The sequence below is a fragment of the Oncorhynchus nerka genome, linkage group LG3 (assembly GCF_034236695.1).
Source record: "Oncorhynchus nerka isolate Pitt River linkage group LG3, Oner_Uvic_2.0, whole genome shotgun sequence".
Taxonomy (NCBI): domain Eukaryota; kingdom Metazoa; phylum Chordata; class Actinopteri; order Salmoniformes; family Salmonidae; genus Oncorhynchus; species Oncorhynchus nerka.
Window position 1 is genome coordinate 55517632 of NC_088398.1, and position 17035 is coordinate 55534666.

At 42.8% G+C, this 17035-nt stretch overlaps 1 protein-coding gene across 1 annotated transcript; it reads right to left on the reverse strand.

The window, feature by feature from the left end:
• Positions 1-563: 563 nt before the first annotated feature.
• Positions 564-16687, reverse strand: LOC115111163 (eIF5-mimic protein 2-A). The gene is made up of 12 exons (XM_029637037.2): positions 16571-16687; positions 15730-15803; positions 15463-15639; positions 9155-9249; positions 7844-7909; positions 7344-7479; positions 6830-6939; positions 6284-6454; positions 5817-5963; positions 5463-5601; positions 1498-1620; positions 564-1274 (listed from the first exon to the last, which is right to left on the reverse strand). Exons 2-12 carry the CDS (start codon positions 15791-15793, stop codon positions 1243-1245), a joined length of 1260 nt encoding a protein of 419 aa, XP_029492897.1. The 5' UTR covers positions 15794-15803; positions 16571-16687; the 3' UTR covers positions 564-1242.
• Positions 16688-17035: the final 348 nt, after the last annotated feature.

Sequence of the window (17035 nt, forward strand, 5' to 3'; positions counted from 1 at the left end):
GATTCCCTGCTTGTTCAATGAACCAGAGTAGACTATTTGTTTAATTAATTCAAGCAATCAAAACTGTAAGTCACCTTACTCAGTGACCTGAAATAAAGTGTCTTGCTAGTTGAGATATCTGACAACCCCGCAGTCTAACTGCCCTGCACTGAATTACCTGTTATTCTCCACCTCAGTGATATTCAGGTGTTTTGCAGTCTCACCCCTGCTCTTCCTCATGCATGACAAAGCCATAATTACCATTTAAAGTGAGGAGAGAAGTTGACCTCCGAGTTGGATTGTCGTTTTGTACCTTCCACACCAGGAGTAATGCCCTACACACCTTGAATAATGTTACTCTTGTCAGGTATTTTGGATTATGTGAAGGTTAGGTTAACTCTACATGTGTACACTATGTCTATATGTAACAAGCCATATATATATTTTTTAATCCTTCATATTTTGTAAGTTACATCAACAAGATTTCTATTCCCCAACTTTCCATAACTGCTGCAGAGGATCATTTAAGAATCCTAATGAGAAAACACTATTCAAGCTCAGAGAGTAATTACACAAACACTGAAAACTAGTACTGAACTTTATTTTAAAAAGTCAAATTTATATCAGGGTAAAGAAATTACAACAATAACCAAAATTAAATCTAGAATCTGGCACAGTGTTACAGAAGATGTCAGAGAGCGATTACAGTTTACACCACCAGCACCTTTTCAGTAGACTGGTAGCTAGAACTTCATATAGTGTGGACAAGAGAGTTCAAGCCTGGCCATTCAATTTAAAATCTGATTATCTGGACATGTCACACTGGCTAAATAAAAATACAAAAAGGAGTTAAATAGTGAGCATGTATGTATCAACCACTGGCAAATAAGAGTCCAACTGCAGTAAAAGATCGCTATGAATCATGCCAGCGGAATGAATAGTCAATTTTAAAGGGAACATTCTTTCATAAAACACAGATACATACCAACAGAAGGGGCTGGGTGAGTTAAGGGGGGTGGTTTTAAAATGTGGCAACATGTCTTTCCCTTCAAATGAGGAATTATTAAGTGTGTCAAGGGAAAATCTATTCATGATTCTTACTATCCAGAAGTGTAAACTTTATAAGTTAAAAAAATGAACATGATGTAAAAGCCCTTAAATTACATCTAGACATTATGGTTGTTGAGGAGGTAGAATAGAAAAAAAGATGTTATTACGTTATTCTAAAAAATAAAACGAGCCTTGGATTTGGCTTGAGGTCTTTTAGTCAGCCTCTTCCTCCTCGGACTCAGATTCTGAAAAAACAGATAAGATTCATGTCAACTGCATGCACAGACAAATGTGCTATGGTGAATACAGACAAAACTACATGCTCAGTCACATCAGACAATGGGACTATCGCCTATTTTGAAGGCGAGGTAGTTATTGTACCTACTATAGTTGAACTGATTTTCAGTCGCTCTGGATAGGCGTCTGCTAAATTACTCAACTCTAATGTAAAATGTAAGCCATGCTCACCTTCCTCCGCGTTCTTGAGCCACTCCACAAACTTTTTCATCTGTTCCAGGAAAACACTTCTTCCTTTGGCAACGTGGGCCTCGGTGTACCACTTCAGAATGGCCTCCTCGCTCAAAACATCCGCTGGGGAAAATAAATCAACATGATCATCACAAACCAGCAGGCATCCCGGGATAAAGATGCCATTATGGCCACTTGGCAAAGACAATTATGCCCAACTAAAAAGTGCTGATGTGAATCTGCTAGGCAACCTTGCTTTCAAAACACGAACGCAAAAATTTGCTTAGATTGGCCGAAATGTTAGAAGTTGTATTTTTCCATAGACACCCAGTGTTTTATTCAAATCAACTATATGCACCGTGCTTGTCATACCATAAGCACACGGTCTGATGAAATAATTAAGAATGACTGCAATTGATTTGATTGTGCTGGGCCGGGCTCAGACTTGCTGCGCAGTGTAAAAAAGAAAAATGACAGCGAGTGACTGGGGCTAGCATCCGTTGGTCCACTCTCCTCCCTGCTGGAGTGACCACCACAGAACATCAACAATGTTTATTGCACTGTCAGTGTTGCTGAAGCTGCAACATAATTACAGCCACCTGACAAATGATCGGTTAACGAAATCCCCCATTTGTTTAGGAAAAACATTCCCTATTCCCTCAACCCTTTCTCTCTTTAAGTGACAAGTATGCGTCACATGCACGTGACCAATAGGGCCTGATGTATAGCATATCATAAAATCACAACAAATCAGTCATGAACTCAGAACACAGTAACAAGTGACATCAAAATGGAAGCAGAGGAAATTACAAACTAGAAACGGGGGAATGTTTACTGGTTGCTCAGGAGGTAAAGGTGAAGTCAGACATATGGAATAAATTTGGCTAGTTGTGGAAAATACTGGCGATCAAGAAAAAGTATGTAAGAAGCAAGCAATGCGTGCATATTATGAGTGCCAAACAGGAATGGTTAGATTACAATATAACTCTGACCACTTGGAACAATGTAAACACTAAATAAATAAGCGTACCAGAGAGTTGGTTGTAACATTGTTTGTAAAGCTTCATTACAGTAAAGATTAAAAACAGTTGCATGCATTTGTGAACGCAATTGACAAAATGGAACGGTTTATTTATTGTGTACGCTAATTATTCAAGTGTCGCTTTATTTTATTTTTTAACGACAATGCTTGATTGCATTTCAAATCATGAATGACTCGTATGCTTTGTGATGACAAACGAATGACTGATACAGTAGTCTGTAGAAAGTATTGAAATATAGGCCTAAGAAAGATACAGTATTAAGACCAAACAGGATGCACTCTAAGGCCCAAATTTCGATGGTGGTTATACAAGGCTGCTATACTAAGTCTACTAAATGATAATGATCATAATAATGCGACCCAGAAAAAGGAGGGTTATTAAAAACATTTTGACCATTTGGAACAGCGTAAATACTAAATAAAGTGTAAGTAATATCAGGAAGGCTGTTCTAACAACAAAAAAAAAAGGATAAAGCCTTAATTACAACAAAGCAAAGATTATAAAACAGACGGATTTGTGAAATAGTTTACCCGACGTGGTTGCGTGAGGCTTGGTGCTCACATAATCAGTAGGCTATTAAACAAACACTCAAACAGTCAACAGAAGCAGGATCTGTCTTGTAGATATATACACACACTACATGACCAAAGGTATGTGGACACCTGCTCTCTGAACGTCTCATTACAAAATTATGGGCATTAATATGGAGTTGGTCACCCCTTTGCTGCTGTAACTCTTCTGGGAAGACTTTCCACTAGATATTGCTGCGGGGACTTGCTTACATTTAGCCACAAGAGCATTACGGAGATCAGGCGTTTAGGCCTGGCTCACAGTCGGCGTCCAAATCATCCCAAAGGCGTTTGATGAAGTCGAGGTCAGGGCTCTGTGCAGGCCAGTCATGCTCTTCTAAAGCGATCTCAACAAACTTTCTGTATGGACCACGCTTTGTGCACAGGGGCATTGTCATGCTGAAACAAGAAAGTGCCTTCCCCAAACTGTTGCCACAAAGTTGGAAGCACAGAAATGTCTAATGTCCTTGTATGCTGTAGCGGTAGGCCAAACCATGAAAAACAATCCCAGACCATTATTCCTCCTCTACCAAACATTACAGCTGGCACTATGTATTCGGGCAGGTAGTGTTCTACCTATATCCACCAAATCCAGATCCGTCCGTCGGACTGCCAGCTGGTGAAGCATGATTTATCACTACAGATAATGCGTTTCCACTGCTCCAGAGTACAATGGCGGCGAGCTTTACACCACTCCAGCCGATGCTTGGTATTGCACATGGTCAACTTAGGCTTGTGTACGGCTGCTCGGCCAAGGAAACCCAATTCATGAAGCTCCCGAAAGTCAGTTCTTGTGCTGACGATGCTTCCAGAGGCAGTTTGGAACTCGGTAGCGAGTATTGCAACCGAGGACAGACGATTGTTTACACACTACACGCTTCAGTGGTCACGTTCTGTGAGCTTGTGTGGCCTACCACTTTGCGACAGCCGTTGTTGCTCCTAGACGGTTCCACTTCACAATAACAGCACTTACAGTTGACAGGGGCAGCTCTAGCAGGGCAGAAATTTGACTAAATTATTTGTTGGTGGCATCCTATGACGGTGCAACTTTGAAAGTCACTGAGCTCTTCAGTAAGGCCATTCTACTGTCAATGTTTGTCTATGGCGATTGCATGGCTGTGTGCTCAAGTCTATACACCTCTCAGGAACGGGTGTGGCTGAAATAGCTGAATCCACTAATTTGAAGGGGGGTCCACATACCTCTGTATATATAGTTTATATGGATGTTATAAAGCCAGGCACAGGTCTATAATCTATAGCCTAGTTCAGTTGGTGTTTCCTCTCTCCTCACTTTTCTTAGTCATTTAAGGCAAGGGCTGTTTTATCGTCTCCTAACTCCGCTGCTGACTCTGCCACATTGTTCCCAACACCAATATGCTCATTAACTTTGCTATTATACACATAGCAACATGGTCTAGAAAAAGTCGCCAATTCAACAGTGCACTTATGTTTCAAAACCGCAGACAGCGACTGCTATTAAACGCGGGAGAAAGAGCATTTGTTATAAGATAATATTATTTGTATTAGTGTTGCACCATTGTCCTTAACCATGTACAATTTCAGTAGCACATGTCTTAGAGTGATGGACTGAGCCATCCCCACAGCCTCAATGGATCAATCCACTCAAACAAGTGCAAATCAAACAGATATCTTGTACACCATGAAACATGATTTTCTTTTGCTACTGATCGACATAACAATTATCGGTCAACCAACAGCCTGTCGACTAAACAATCGACTTAATGGGGTCAGCCCTAGTGCATATAATGTCCCATCTCTCATATTTGGAAGAATATAAAATAATTCTAAAACGGACCACTGACCCTTCAACATTTTCAGGTGGGCTCAGGTTGGCTGAACAAAGCGGAACAGAAAGTGAAGAAACTAGAGCAGTATTTCCAGCTCTTTGGCCATTGATTCTGCTCCACTTGGCAAAGCCGAAGAGGAATGCCCATTTTTCATGGTAGTCAACGCAGATCTCGCTTTGATTAGCACAGCGGGAAGGTTTTGGCGGCTACGGTCAATGCGAGGTCAGAAGATGGAATCAAAGCACACTGGATAGAAAGATCCAAGGTCCCTCCCTCGGACATTCCCATCCAATGAGCTTTGAGAGGGATTGGGGAAACAAGGACGGTGGACGCAGACAATGCTGTTCACTGTTCTCCTTCCCTTTGTAGGTAAGTAAGCAAGCCTTGTCCGAGAACAACCCATAGGTGCAGGAGCCTATGTCCGGTTTCTGTAGTGTAAAGGGAGCTTGATACACAAGTACACTCCCTGGACAGGAACCTAGTCTGTCGTAGGGCCCTACCCCCAATCCGTCTACTTAATGCTGAGTGCCAAGCATCACTTTTACCTTTGTAGAGCAGGACCACAATCTTCTGGAAGGAGTTCATGAAATGGATGTTGTCATAGCAGTACTCCTGCATCTTCACCAGCAGCAGGATCTCAGAGGCTCCCTGGGATGTGAACGCCTTCAGCAGTGGGCTGTATTGCTGTGGCGAGACAGGGGGAGTTTCCATGAGTCACAAAAAACAAGCCACAACATTACCCTCGTTTCAGACACATTTTGGTGCACCATGTGCCTATGCTGTCTGATTCCATGGCTGATTGTGAGAATCCTGCAGAGAAGGCGAACTCTCCACACAACTCATATTTGGTAAGATGGGGAAGTGATGGCTCTGAAATCAGTGCAAGCCAATCAGCTCACCTTCAAGTGTTTGATGGCTTGTTCTGTAACCAGCTCCTCTTTCTTGTTCCACTCCACATAGCTCATAACGCTGGTCCACACGATGCCGATCATGGTCTGCTCTGAGATGTTGTTCTTCTTCATCTCCTCCCTGGCTGAGGCAATGATCTGGAAGGAAAGGAGGGAATGAAAGTAAGTCCGTAAATAAGAAGTGATTCTGGTTATTGGGCATTTCATGTCCATCCCATGCTAACAAAATAAATGAGGATTCATAATCGAAAACGATCCTTCAACACAGAGGCTGCGATCTGATTCTCCACTCCAAGTGTGCACAAATTCACTTCCCATGCTAAAACCAATCCAATGCGTCTAAATCAACTAGGGACAATGAGAGCAAGTGCACCCTTAAAGGGTTAAGGGTAGGGAATGGAACTCAGCCAGAGGAGTGCTTCTCCAGCTATCAGCATACAGCCAGGCTTTGGACTCACGTCTTTGAAAGCATCCCCGCGCTCCATCTGTTCCTGGAGCTCCTTCTGAAGCTCCTTACGGGACCCGATGGCCTGCTGGTTCCTGGCAAAGTCTGACAGCTCCTTGAGTCCAGCATCTGTGAAGTACTTAGAGAAGTGCTCACAGCTCCGCTTGTTGGCAGGAAACAGCTCCTGCAAGACAAGGTGAAGAAACAGGCTTAACGACAGAATTAAGTAGAACGTATGCAACTATATTGCATCTTTATGCTTAAGCCCTGTCCAACTAAGAATGCTTCTCCGTTGGCTCTCTCAATTCATCTTTCCTAAGTACCTTGCATCCACTTACCGCCTCATTATGAATGATTATGAGGTCAGAGGGTAGGGACCATACAATTGAGAAGGTAAGGAGATAGGATGCGAGGAATCAAGGAAAGACAGAACCTTTCTATTCCGAGAGCTCCCTTTTCTTAACTACCCTGCTACCCAAAGACTATTTTACACTGAGCAAAGGAAAGCTAGCATGGCTTCGGATTGGACATCACCCACATGATTGGTGGTCTCACTCACCAGAAGCCTGTTATCCATGCCGACCTTCCGGAGACTTCCGGCCACAGAGTTGATGTCCTTCTCATGGATCCAGGATTTGAAAAGTTTCACAGCAAAGGCTGCAGAGACACCTTTGTAAAAAATAAGACAGGGGAAACCATTTATTTTAAGCCCACCAGGTGAAAAGCCAGATTCCACAGGACACGATTCCAGAAGTTTTACATGCCTGCCCAGTAAAAACACACACGGATTGTTGTATGAGACAAAACCATAAATATGCCCTAAGTAAATTCACATCTTAGAGTGAATGTTTGCAACTTTCATTTAACTTTACGTCCCTACAAGTCCTTTTCACAAGTAACTGGACATGAGCGTGTAAGTATATAGTCTGGTTTCTCCAGACACAGATTATGACTAGTCCTAGATTTTCCATTGAGTATTATTTTAAATCTCTATTGAAAGTGATTTTTAGTCCAGGACTAGGCTTAATCTTTGTCCAGGAAACCTGCACTATTGAGCTGGCACTGCTGCACACCTTCTTTGACGAGGTTCTCGTTGTAGAGGCTGTTGAGGATAGAGGCTGAGATGTTGCCGTTGGCTAGCAGGATGCCAGTCAACATGGCCAGCTTGTTGCGCTCAGACTCAGTGAACCCCTTTAGGAACAGCAGCAACTGCACAGGAGATAAGAGGGAAACACAAATACTGAAACTTAGAATACAATAGAATGCTAGCATAAGGATGGAATACAATAGATTTCTCATATAACACTATGGAACATAAGGCCTAGAGTTGAGAGAATTGCATATTCGAGAACAAAATGTCTAATGCCAGGCTCAATAATGTAATCCTTCCCGACGTCTATCAAGTCGGTATCCCAAATGGCACCCTATTCCCTTTATAGTGCACTATTTTTGACCAAAGTTTGGGAAGCAGCAATGATTTGAATAACTCTATGGTGACAACAGAAAGATCCAACAGATTTTTAAAAACATGCGTCATTTTGAACAATGATGCACAACAAGACAACATTTTTACCTTCTTGATCTCCTCTTCGAAACCTTTCTCCAGGTACTTGTAGCGCCTGATAAGCTTGTTGAAAACCTAAGTAACGACAGGGAAAACAGAGTAAGGGCCAGTTTTCCAAAAGCATCTTATGGCGAAGTTAATTGTTGGAACCTTCGTAGGAGGCTTTTCCCGAGTGGCCCAGCGGTCTAAGGCACTGCATATCTCAGTGCTTGAGGCGTCACTACAGACAGCCTGGTTCAATTACAGGCTGTATCACAACAGGACATGATTGGGAGTCCCATAGAGCGGCGCACAATTGTCCCAGTGTTGTCCGGGTTTGGCCGGTGTAGGCCGTCATTGTAAATAAGAATTTGTTCTTAACTGACTTACCTAGTTACATTTAAAAAATAAATTGTTTAAGCGGAGCTGATTCCCAAAGCCATTGTCACTAAAGTCACACTTAACTACACCACCAGTAGAAGAGCTTTGTTACGTTAGATGTTTTTAGCCCCCCCCGAGTCACTTTACACATGGTTTATCCGTCTGTGACCACCGATAACTTCACAACGAAGTTGACTACAAATACAATTGTTACAAACAAGCGAAGGATAAAAAGAGGCTTCAAATGAAAACTGAGATGACTGCATTAAAAGATATAGCCCACCTACAGTATAGGTTACATAGCCTATATACTGTATTTTAATGATATTGAAAACAATAATCCTTTTCATTCAATTTAATTTAGCTATTTGGCTACAGTCTCATTTTCACCTCAAAATATTTCATGTTTAGCCTACCATGTGTGCAATGATGAGCAAAATCTTTATTTAGTGCATTATTATAGGGTAAGCCCTAGGATAAGCTGCCTCAATATTTGCAGCCATAGGTGATCATCTCTCTTTAGGACCTGATCCAGTGTTAGTCTTGTGGAATAATTACAATGTTAAGGTAAGATCTGAATGGAGAAAGCTGAACCGAGAGCAGCACTGCCTTTCGATCCTATCAGTATCGACACATGCCTCAACACCGCACTACGTGAAAGTTCTCTCGGAGTGGTGTTTTGGGAAACAAATGTTACATCTTCAGAAGTTGTAGGAAAGATGCATCGTTAAAACACTTGTAAGCCAAAGTTACATCGCTATCGGGAGACCTGTCCCAGATCTCTAAATAACAGACCAATGTTAATCCAAAGACTGAAATCACTTGTATCATAATCAACCTTTTCCTTCAGTAGAAAAGGGGTTTGAACCACAGCTAATAATGTAGTGAAGAAAAACAACTGAAAGCATCATCATATTCAGCTCTATTGCTAAACCAATAAACTCCATTGCACAAGTGTACCTGAGCATAAGCTTGCATGGTCTCCAGGTCTTCTTGGGCTGTAAAGAGACAGAACTCTGTACGGGTCAAGTCATCTGATAAGGTACCCCCTGGGGCTGAAAAAGAAGAAAACAAAAATGAAGGTTAGGGACCAGTTGAAATTTACGCAATTGTTACCCGGAGGAAAGTGGGGAGGGTCATGCTTTTTCAACTTCAGTCAGGGAGAGGGTTATTTATTTATAATTTTATATAACACACACACTTTTTTAGTTCAGGGGAGGGTAATGTAATTTGTAATCGATTAAATGTCAGTATTGGTCAGCATTTGGGAATACTGGTATTGAATTTGACACGTGCAACTTTGGTGTACAACGCTGTTCTCGCTCATTCTCCTCGCTGAGCCCAGCTGGGCGGGCATTTCTCTTTTAACCTTCCATTGGCTGTTCGATCAGTCCCTCTGTGCTTGGCATATCTAGAATGTGGGCGTGTAGAGTATCTGGTAAATAGCGCATGTAGTGCGCAACAAGAACAGTGGTAGAAATGCTGCAATCAAAACTGGGAACTCGGAAATCTCCGACTAATGACTTAAGTGTGTTCAAGACAACTGGGAACTCAGAAAAAGGATCTCCGACTAGTAAAATCTTCGGGGCTCCCGGGTGGCGCAGCGGTCTAAGGCACTGCATCTCAGTGCAAGAGGTGTCACTACAGACACCCTGATTCGAATCCAGGCTGTATCACAACCAGCTGTGATTGGGAATCCCATAGGGCTGCGCACAATTGGCCCAGTGTCATCCAGGTATGGCCGGTGTAGGCCATCATTGTAAGTAATTTGTTCTTAACTGACTTGCCAAGTTAAATAAAGGTTACATCTTTTTGAACAGTTATAAATTCGGAATTCAAAATCGGAAACTAAAATCAGGCCTCTATCTACAGCTATGACTTTACGGCCTGAAGATCGCTGACATCGTGATTTGATCTTGCTTACGAAATAAAAGGACAATGACATGGCTAAATACAGGGAGTACCAGTACCGAGTCAATGTGCAGGGTTACAAGTTGGTTGAGGTCATTTGTACATGTAGGTAGGGGTAAAGCGACTATGCATAGATAATAAACAGTAGCAGCGTAAAAACATGGGGGGTGGAGGTCAATGTAAAAAGTCCGGGTGGCCATTTGATTAATTGTTCAGCAGTCTTACGCCTTGGGGGGGTAGAAGCTGTTAAGGAGCCTTTTGGACCTAGACTTGGCATTCCGGTACCGCTTGCCATGCGGTAGCAGAGAGAACAGCCTATGACTTTGGTGACTTGAGTATATCACAATTTATTGTGCCTTCCTCTGACACCGCCTAGTATATAGGTCCTGGATGGCAGGAAGCTTTGACCCAGTGATGTACTGTGCCGTACGCACTACGCTCTGTAGCGCCTTACGGTCGGACACCGGAGCAGTTGCCATACCAGAGGGAAATGCAACCGGTCAGGATGCTCTCGACGGTGCAGCTGTATAACTGAGGATCTGGGGACCCGTGCCTAATCTTTTCAGTCTCCCGAGGGGGAAAAGGCATTGTTGTGCCCTCTTCACGATTCTTGGTGTGTTTGGACCATGATAGTATGTTGGTGATGTGGAAACAAAGGAACTTGAAACTCTCGACCCGCTCCACTACAGCCCCGTTGATGTGAATGGGGGAGTGGTCGACCCTCCTTTTCCTGTAGTCCACGATCATCTCCTTTATTTGCTCACGTTCAGGGAGAGGTTGTTGTCCTAGCACCACAGCTGGTGCACGAAATCTAAGGAAGTCTCGAGATTTTGCTCACCTGGAGTATAGTGTGATAAATTGCAGGCCACACTACTTACCTAGAGAGTTTTCAGCTATACTTTTCATGGCTGTTTATTTACCACCACAGACAGATGCTGGCACTAAGACCACACTCAGTCAGCTGTATAAGGAAATAAGCAAACAGGAAGCCGCTCACCTAGAGGCGGCGCTCCTAGTGGCCGGAGACTTTAATGCAAGGAAACAGTTCTACCAAATTTCCATCAACATGTTAAATGTGCAACCAGAAAGAAAAAAAATTCTAGATCACCTGTACTCCACACACAGAGACGCGTACAAAGCTCTCCCTCCATGTGATAAATCCGACCACAACTCTATCCTCCTGATTCCTGCTAACAAGCAAAAATTAAAGCAAGAAGCACCAGTGATTCTGTCAATAAAAAAAGTGATCAGATGAAGCAGATGCTAAACTACAGGACTGTTTTGCTATCACAGACTGGAACATGTTCCGGGATTCTTCCGACGGCATTCAGGAGTACACCACATCAGTCACTGGCTTTATCAATAAGTGCATCGAGGACGTCGTCCCCACAGTGACTGTACGTACATACCCCAACCAGAAGCCATGGATTACAGGCAACATTCGCACTGAGCTAGAGGGTAGAGCTTCCACTTTCAAGATGCGGGACTCTAACCCGGAAGCTTACAAGAAATCCTGCTACGCCCTGCGACGAACCATCAAACAGGCAAAGTGTCAATACAGGGCAAAGATTGAATCATACTACACCGGCTATTACAGACTACAAAGGGAAGCACAGCCGCGAGCTGCCCAGTGACACGAGCCTACCAGACGAGTTAAATCACTTCTACACTCGCTTCGAGGAAAGCAACACTGAGGCATGCATGAGAGCATCAGCTGTTCCGGATGACTGTGTGATCACACTCTTCGTAGCCGACGTGAGTAAGACCTTTAACCTCTTCCTTCTACCCTCTACTTTTTTGAACATTCTGTTAAAAATCGCGCAACATTTCAGCGCCCTGCTACTCATGCCAGGAATATAGTATATGCATTTGCTTAGTCTGTGTGGATAGAAAACACTCAGACGTTTATAAAACTGGTTAAATCACTGCTGTGGCTTTACCAGAACGGCATTTACATCGAAAAGCACAGGAAAAACTGATCACTGAAAATGGGAAAATATATCCATGCGCTACTTGAACCCATTGATAAAGGTGAACCACAATTAATTGACTGAGGTTGCAGTACCTACAGCTTCCACACGGTGTCTAGAGTCTTGTCATTTCCCTTCGAGTTTTTTCTTGGTCAAACACATGCAAGGCACCGTATTTCTTCAGGTCTAGGACCGGATATTTTCGTTGAGTTTCTAGCCGGACATTTTTCCAGACAGACAGCTAATGATCTTTACATCGCCTCCTGATGAATTTTATCGCTTATTAACGTTTACTAATACCTAAAGTTGCATTACAAAAGTATTTCGAAGTGTTTTGTGAAAGTTTATCGTCGACTTTTTGAATTTTAAAAAATGACGTTACGTTTTGAAACAATGTTTTTTTCGTTTATCACACAGTCTACATATAACGATATCTAGGCTTTATATGGACCGATTTAATCGAAATAAAGACCCAATAGTGTTTATGGGACATCTAGGAGTGCCAACAAAGAAGATGGTGAAAGGTAATGAATGTTTTCTATTTTATTGTGCGGTTTGTGTAACGCCGAAATGCTAATTATTTTGTTTACGTCCCCTGCGGATCTTTTGTGTTGTAGTGTATTGTTTCATGCTATCAGATAATAGCTTCTCATGCTTTCGCCGAAAAGCATTTTAAAAATCTGACTTGTTGCCTGGATTCACAAAGAGTGTAGCTTTAATTCGATACCCTGCATGTGTATTTTAATGAACGTTTGAGTTTTAACTAATACTATTAGCATTTAGCGTAGCGCATTTGCATTTCCAGAGCTGTTAAACAGGTCAACATACACAAGGCTGCTGGGCCAGACGGATTACCAGGACGTGTGCTCCGGGAATGTGCTGACCAACTGGCAGGTGTCTTCACTGACATTTTCAACATGTCCCTAATTAAGTCTGTAATATCAACATGTTTCAAGCAGACCACCATAGTCCCTGTGCCCAAGAACAAGGTTGGTAATGGCTCACATCAACACCATTATCCCAGTAACCCTAGACCCACTCCAATTTGCATACTGCCCAAACGGATCCACAGATGATGCAATCTCTATTGCACTCCACACTACCCTTTCCCACCTGGACAAAAGGAACACATATGTGAGATAGCTGTTGATTGACTACAGTTCAGCGTTCAACACCATAGTATCCTCAAAGCTCATCACTAAGATAAGGAACCTGGGACTTAACATCTCCCTCTGCAACTGGATCCTGGACTTACTGACAGGCCGCCCCCAGGTGGTGAGGGTAGGTAGCAACACATCTGCCACGCTGATCGTCAACACTGGAGCTCCCCAGGGGTGCGTGCTCAGTCCCCTCCTGTACTCCGTGTTAACCCACTACTGCGTGGCCAGGCACGACTCCAACACCATCATTAAGTTTGCAGACAACAACAGTGGCAAGCCTGATCACCGACAACGACGAGACAGCCTATAGGGAGGAGGTCAGAGACCTGGCCAGGTGGTGCCAGAATAACAACCTATCCCTCAACGTAACCAAGACTAAGGAGATGATAGCGGACTACAAGAAAAGGAGGACCGAGCACGCGCCCATTCTCATCGACAGGGGCTGTAGTGGAGCAGGTCGAGAGCTTCAAGTTCCTTGGTGTCCACATCAACAACAAACTAGAATGGTCCAAACACACAAAGACAGTCGTGAAGAGGGCACGACAAAGCCTAATCCCCCTCAGGAAACAATAAAGATTTGGCATTGGTCCTCAGATCCTCAAAAGGTTATACAGCTGCAACATTGAGAGCATCCTGACTGGTACGACAATTGCTCGGCCTCTGACCGCAAGGCACTATAGAAGGTAGTGCTTACGGCCCAGTACATCACTGGAGCTAAGCTGCCTGCCATCCAGGACCTCTATACCAGACGGTGTCAGAGGAAGGCCCTAAAAATGGTCAAAGACTCCAGCCACAAACTGTTCTCTCTACTACCGCATAGCAAGCGGTACTGGAGAGCCAAGTCTAGGACAAAAAGGCTTCAACAGTTGTTACTCCAAGACATAAGACTCCTGAACAGGTAATCAAATGGCTGCCCAAACTATTTGCATTGTGCCGTGCGGGTTGCCATAAAAAGTAATTGACAGTGATGCAAATTAATACAAATAGTATAATTATGTAATACTTATTTTGAAGGCTAACCGCAAAGTCCACTATTGTGGCTAATCCTTATTGTGGCTAGCTTCACATAGACGGGTCCGACCACCATTAATCAAATAGGAACGGTCTTATTAGGGATATTTATTTTAGATGACGACACCTAATTATATATAGTTAGCTGCATGTTTATGGGGAAGAACTTTTTTTGCATCCATGAGCTAGCTAGCTTTTAAAAAAAATGACCAGCACTGTAGGTGCACGAGACAACTTTACCAGCATCATAGCATACCATCGATGAATAGTTGTGACATCTGAATTACAAGTGATAGTGTAATCAATGTGTAATAACTACGTAAAAAAATGTATGAACGCGTTAAATTATTATGTGAAGTGCAGTCATATTCATGTCCCGATTGGTCAACAAGCTTATTTGACGTGCAACTTTTTTGACTTGCAAGAGCCAAACGGCGTTCCATAGAAATCCGGAGAATGAACCGACTGAACAAATGAACAGCGAAAGAAATAGATTTTGATTATGTTTTACTGGTAATGGGGACATACGTAAATGCCAACAAAATAACTTTTTGGTTAGTGTGGTGTGTGTAACCTATATTTAACTAGGCAAGTCAGTTAAGAACAAATTCTTATTTACAATGACGGCCTACCCCAGGCCAATGCCGAACGACGCTGTGCCAATTGTGCGCCGCCCTATGGGACTCCAAATCACGGCCGGATGCGATACAGCCTGGATTCGAACCAGTGACTGTAGTGACGCCTCTTGTACGGAGATACAGTGCCTTAGACCGCTGCGTCCACACCTGTTTGTATTAACTATTTAACTGAACTAGAATGCTTAAAAGGCCGCAAAAATGTTAAATATCAACATCGTTTTTTGGCAAGGAAAATATCGGAATCGGGCAAAAATGTAATATCGGTGCATCACTAATATTTTCCTCAGGAGGAGGGCCATCCACTTTAATTTCAGAGTTCCGATTATCTCCAGGTATCCCTCAATATAAATAACGTTCACTCCCTTATTATACAGACTTTCACACAAACACACTTTTGTCCATTCTATTTCATTTTCTCCTTACCTAGCATTCCATTTTATCCTTATTTTGCCAGCACACTAACAGGCTCTTCCATTCTATCCGTACCCAGCATTCCATTCTATCCGTACCCAGCATTCCATTCTATCCGTACCCAGCATTCCATTCTATCCGTACCCAGCATTCCATTCTATCCTTACCCAGCATTCCGCCAGCCACCAGGATGTCGAAGAGTGTCTCAGCATAGCGGCGGTAGTCAAGCTTGGCACCAGAGGCATCAAGAAATTTCGCAACAGCGTCGAGATCACTGCCAGTTTGGTTCAGACCTTGTACAATGGTTTCCTGAAACTGAGTAGGGTCAAACACCTTCTTTTCATCTGTTGAAAGATCGATGCATTCATTAGGGACACAAATCATAACAGTTTTTTTTGCCAGTCATGATAGTAATAGATTCAGTTTACACCCACCTCTCTTCCTAGTTTTAAAACGCTGGCCTGTAAGCGTTGGCTTCTGAATCTTTTGATTACTCATAAAAGACACCCTGAATGAGAATGAGAAGAGGGCATTATTATTATAGCTGAAAGATAAGCTAGTTGTCTGTAAGTCAACACCACAAGATAATGTACAAGCAGGATTGACAGGTGTTGGTTTGGGATAAAAGTAATAATTGACAAGTCAGAACCCCCATGGCAATGTTATCCAGAACACACAATGTTGGCAACTGCTGTTAACGAGTTTAGAGCCATATGGCTCCGCAGTCAACTAAGTTTAGCTAGCTAAATTTACATCATCAGCTAGTTAGCTAGCTAACGCTGGCTACATTATGGCTTGTTACAAGTAACTACCTAGCTAGATAGTCAAATAGATATATAAATATCATAGGCTGATCATGCAATGACAGCAATGGTAACTGTTGAAAAAGTAGTTACCACGCTACTTAGCTAGCTATTTCTCAAGCGTAAGGCCTGCCGGCTGGCTAGGTACCCGGTCTCGGAGATACAATCCATTTATGGACAGTTCGCTAGCTAGCAAGTAACTGACGAAGTTAACTGCTAATCGGCCTGAAAAATCAACAAAAAAACAAACAAATATCTGTAACATATTGTAAGGCTAGCTAGTTACTACTACTATAAAGACATAACATGCATGATTGACAATTAGCTAGCCAGAGTAAGCAGGCTAACATTAGCGAGCATGGCCGCTAACACGTAAGCAAACGTGCGCAGGCGTCTAATAAACCTGATTGATTTAGCTAGGTACTATCGAAAGCATGCCAGTTCATTCACATTACTGTTATAAACTACTTACCGAAATCAAAGTTACTCTCAAAAACAGTCGAAGAAAAACAACGAACGTTACTGCGACAGAACTGAACTGAATTCTCTGGCTGTGAAGCGGCTGCGCAATCTTCTTCTTCTTCTTTGGAATTTAAGGGCGTTTGGCATCCATTCATTAAAGGTGCATTAACGCCACCTACTGTGCTGGAGTGTGGGCCTGCGACAGGAAGTAACTAAATCATACTTGCCAGCCGGTCATTATTATATATATATATATATATATATTTTTTTTATGTAACCTTTATTTAACTAGGCAAGTCAGTTAAGCACAAATAATTATTTATAATGACAGCCTACCAGGGAACAGTGGGTTAACTTCCTTGTTCAGGGGGAGAACAACAGATTTTTTACATTGTCAGCTCGGGGATTCAATCAAGCAATCTTTCGGTTACTGGCCCAAAGCTCTAACCACTAGGCTACCTGCCTAGTGTCTAGA

Excerpts from the sequence above, each read along its gene's own strand:
- LOC115111163 (XM_029637037.2), bottom strand. The coding sequence starts at position 15,793 with ATGAGTAATCAAAAGATTCAGAAGCCAACGCTTACAGGCCAGCGTTTT. Across the intron at positions 15,640-15,729 it reads TTTTAAAACTAGGAAGAGAG|ATGAAAAGAAGGTGTTTGAC; the intron begins GTGGGTGTAAAC and ends ATCTTTCAACAG. Across the intron at positions 9,250-15,462 it reads GGTGGCTGGCGGAATGCTGG|CCCCAGGGGGTACCTTATCA; the intron begins GTAAGGATAGAA and ends CTTCTTTTTCAG.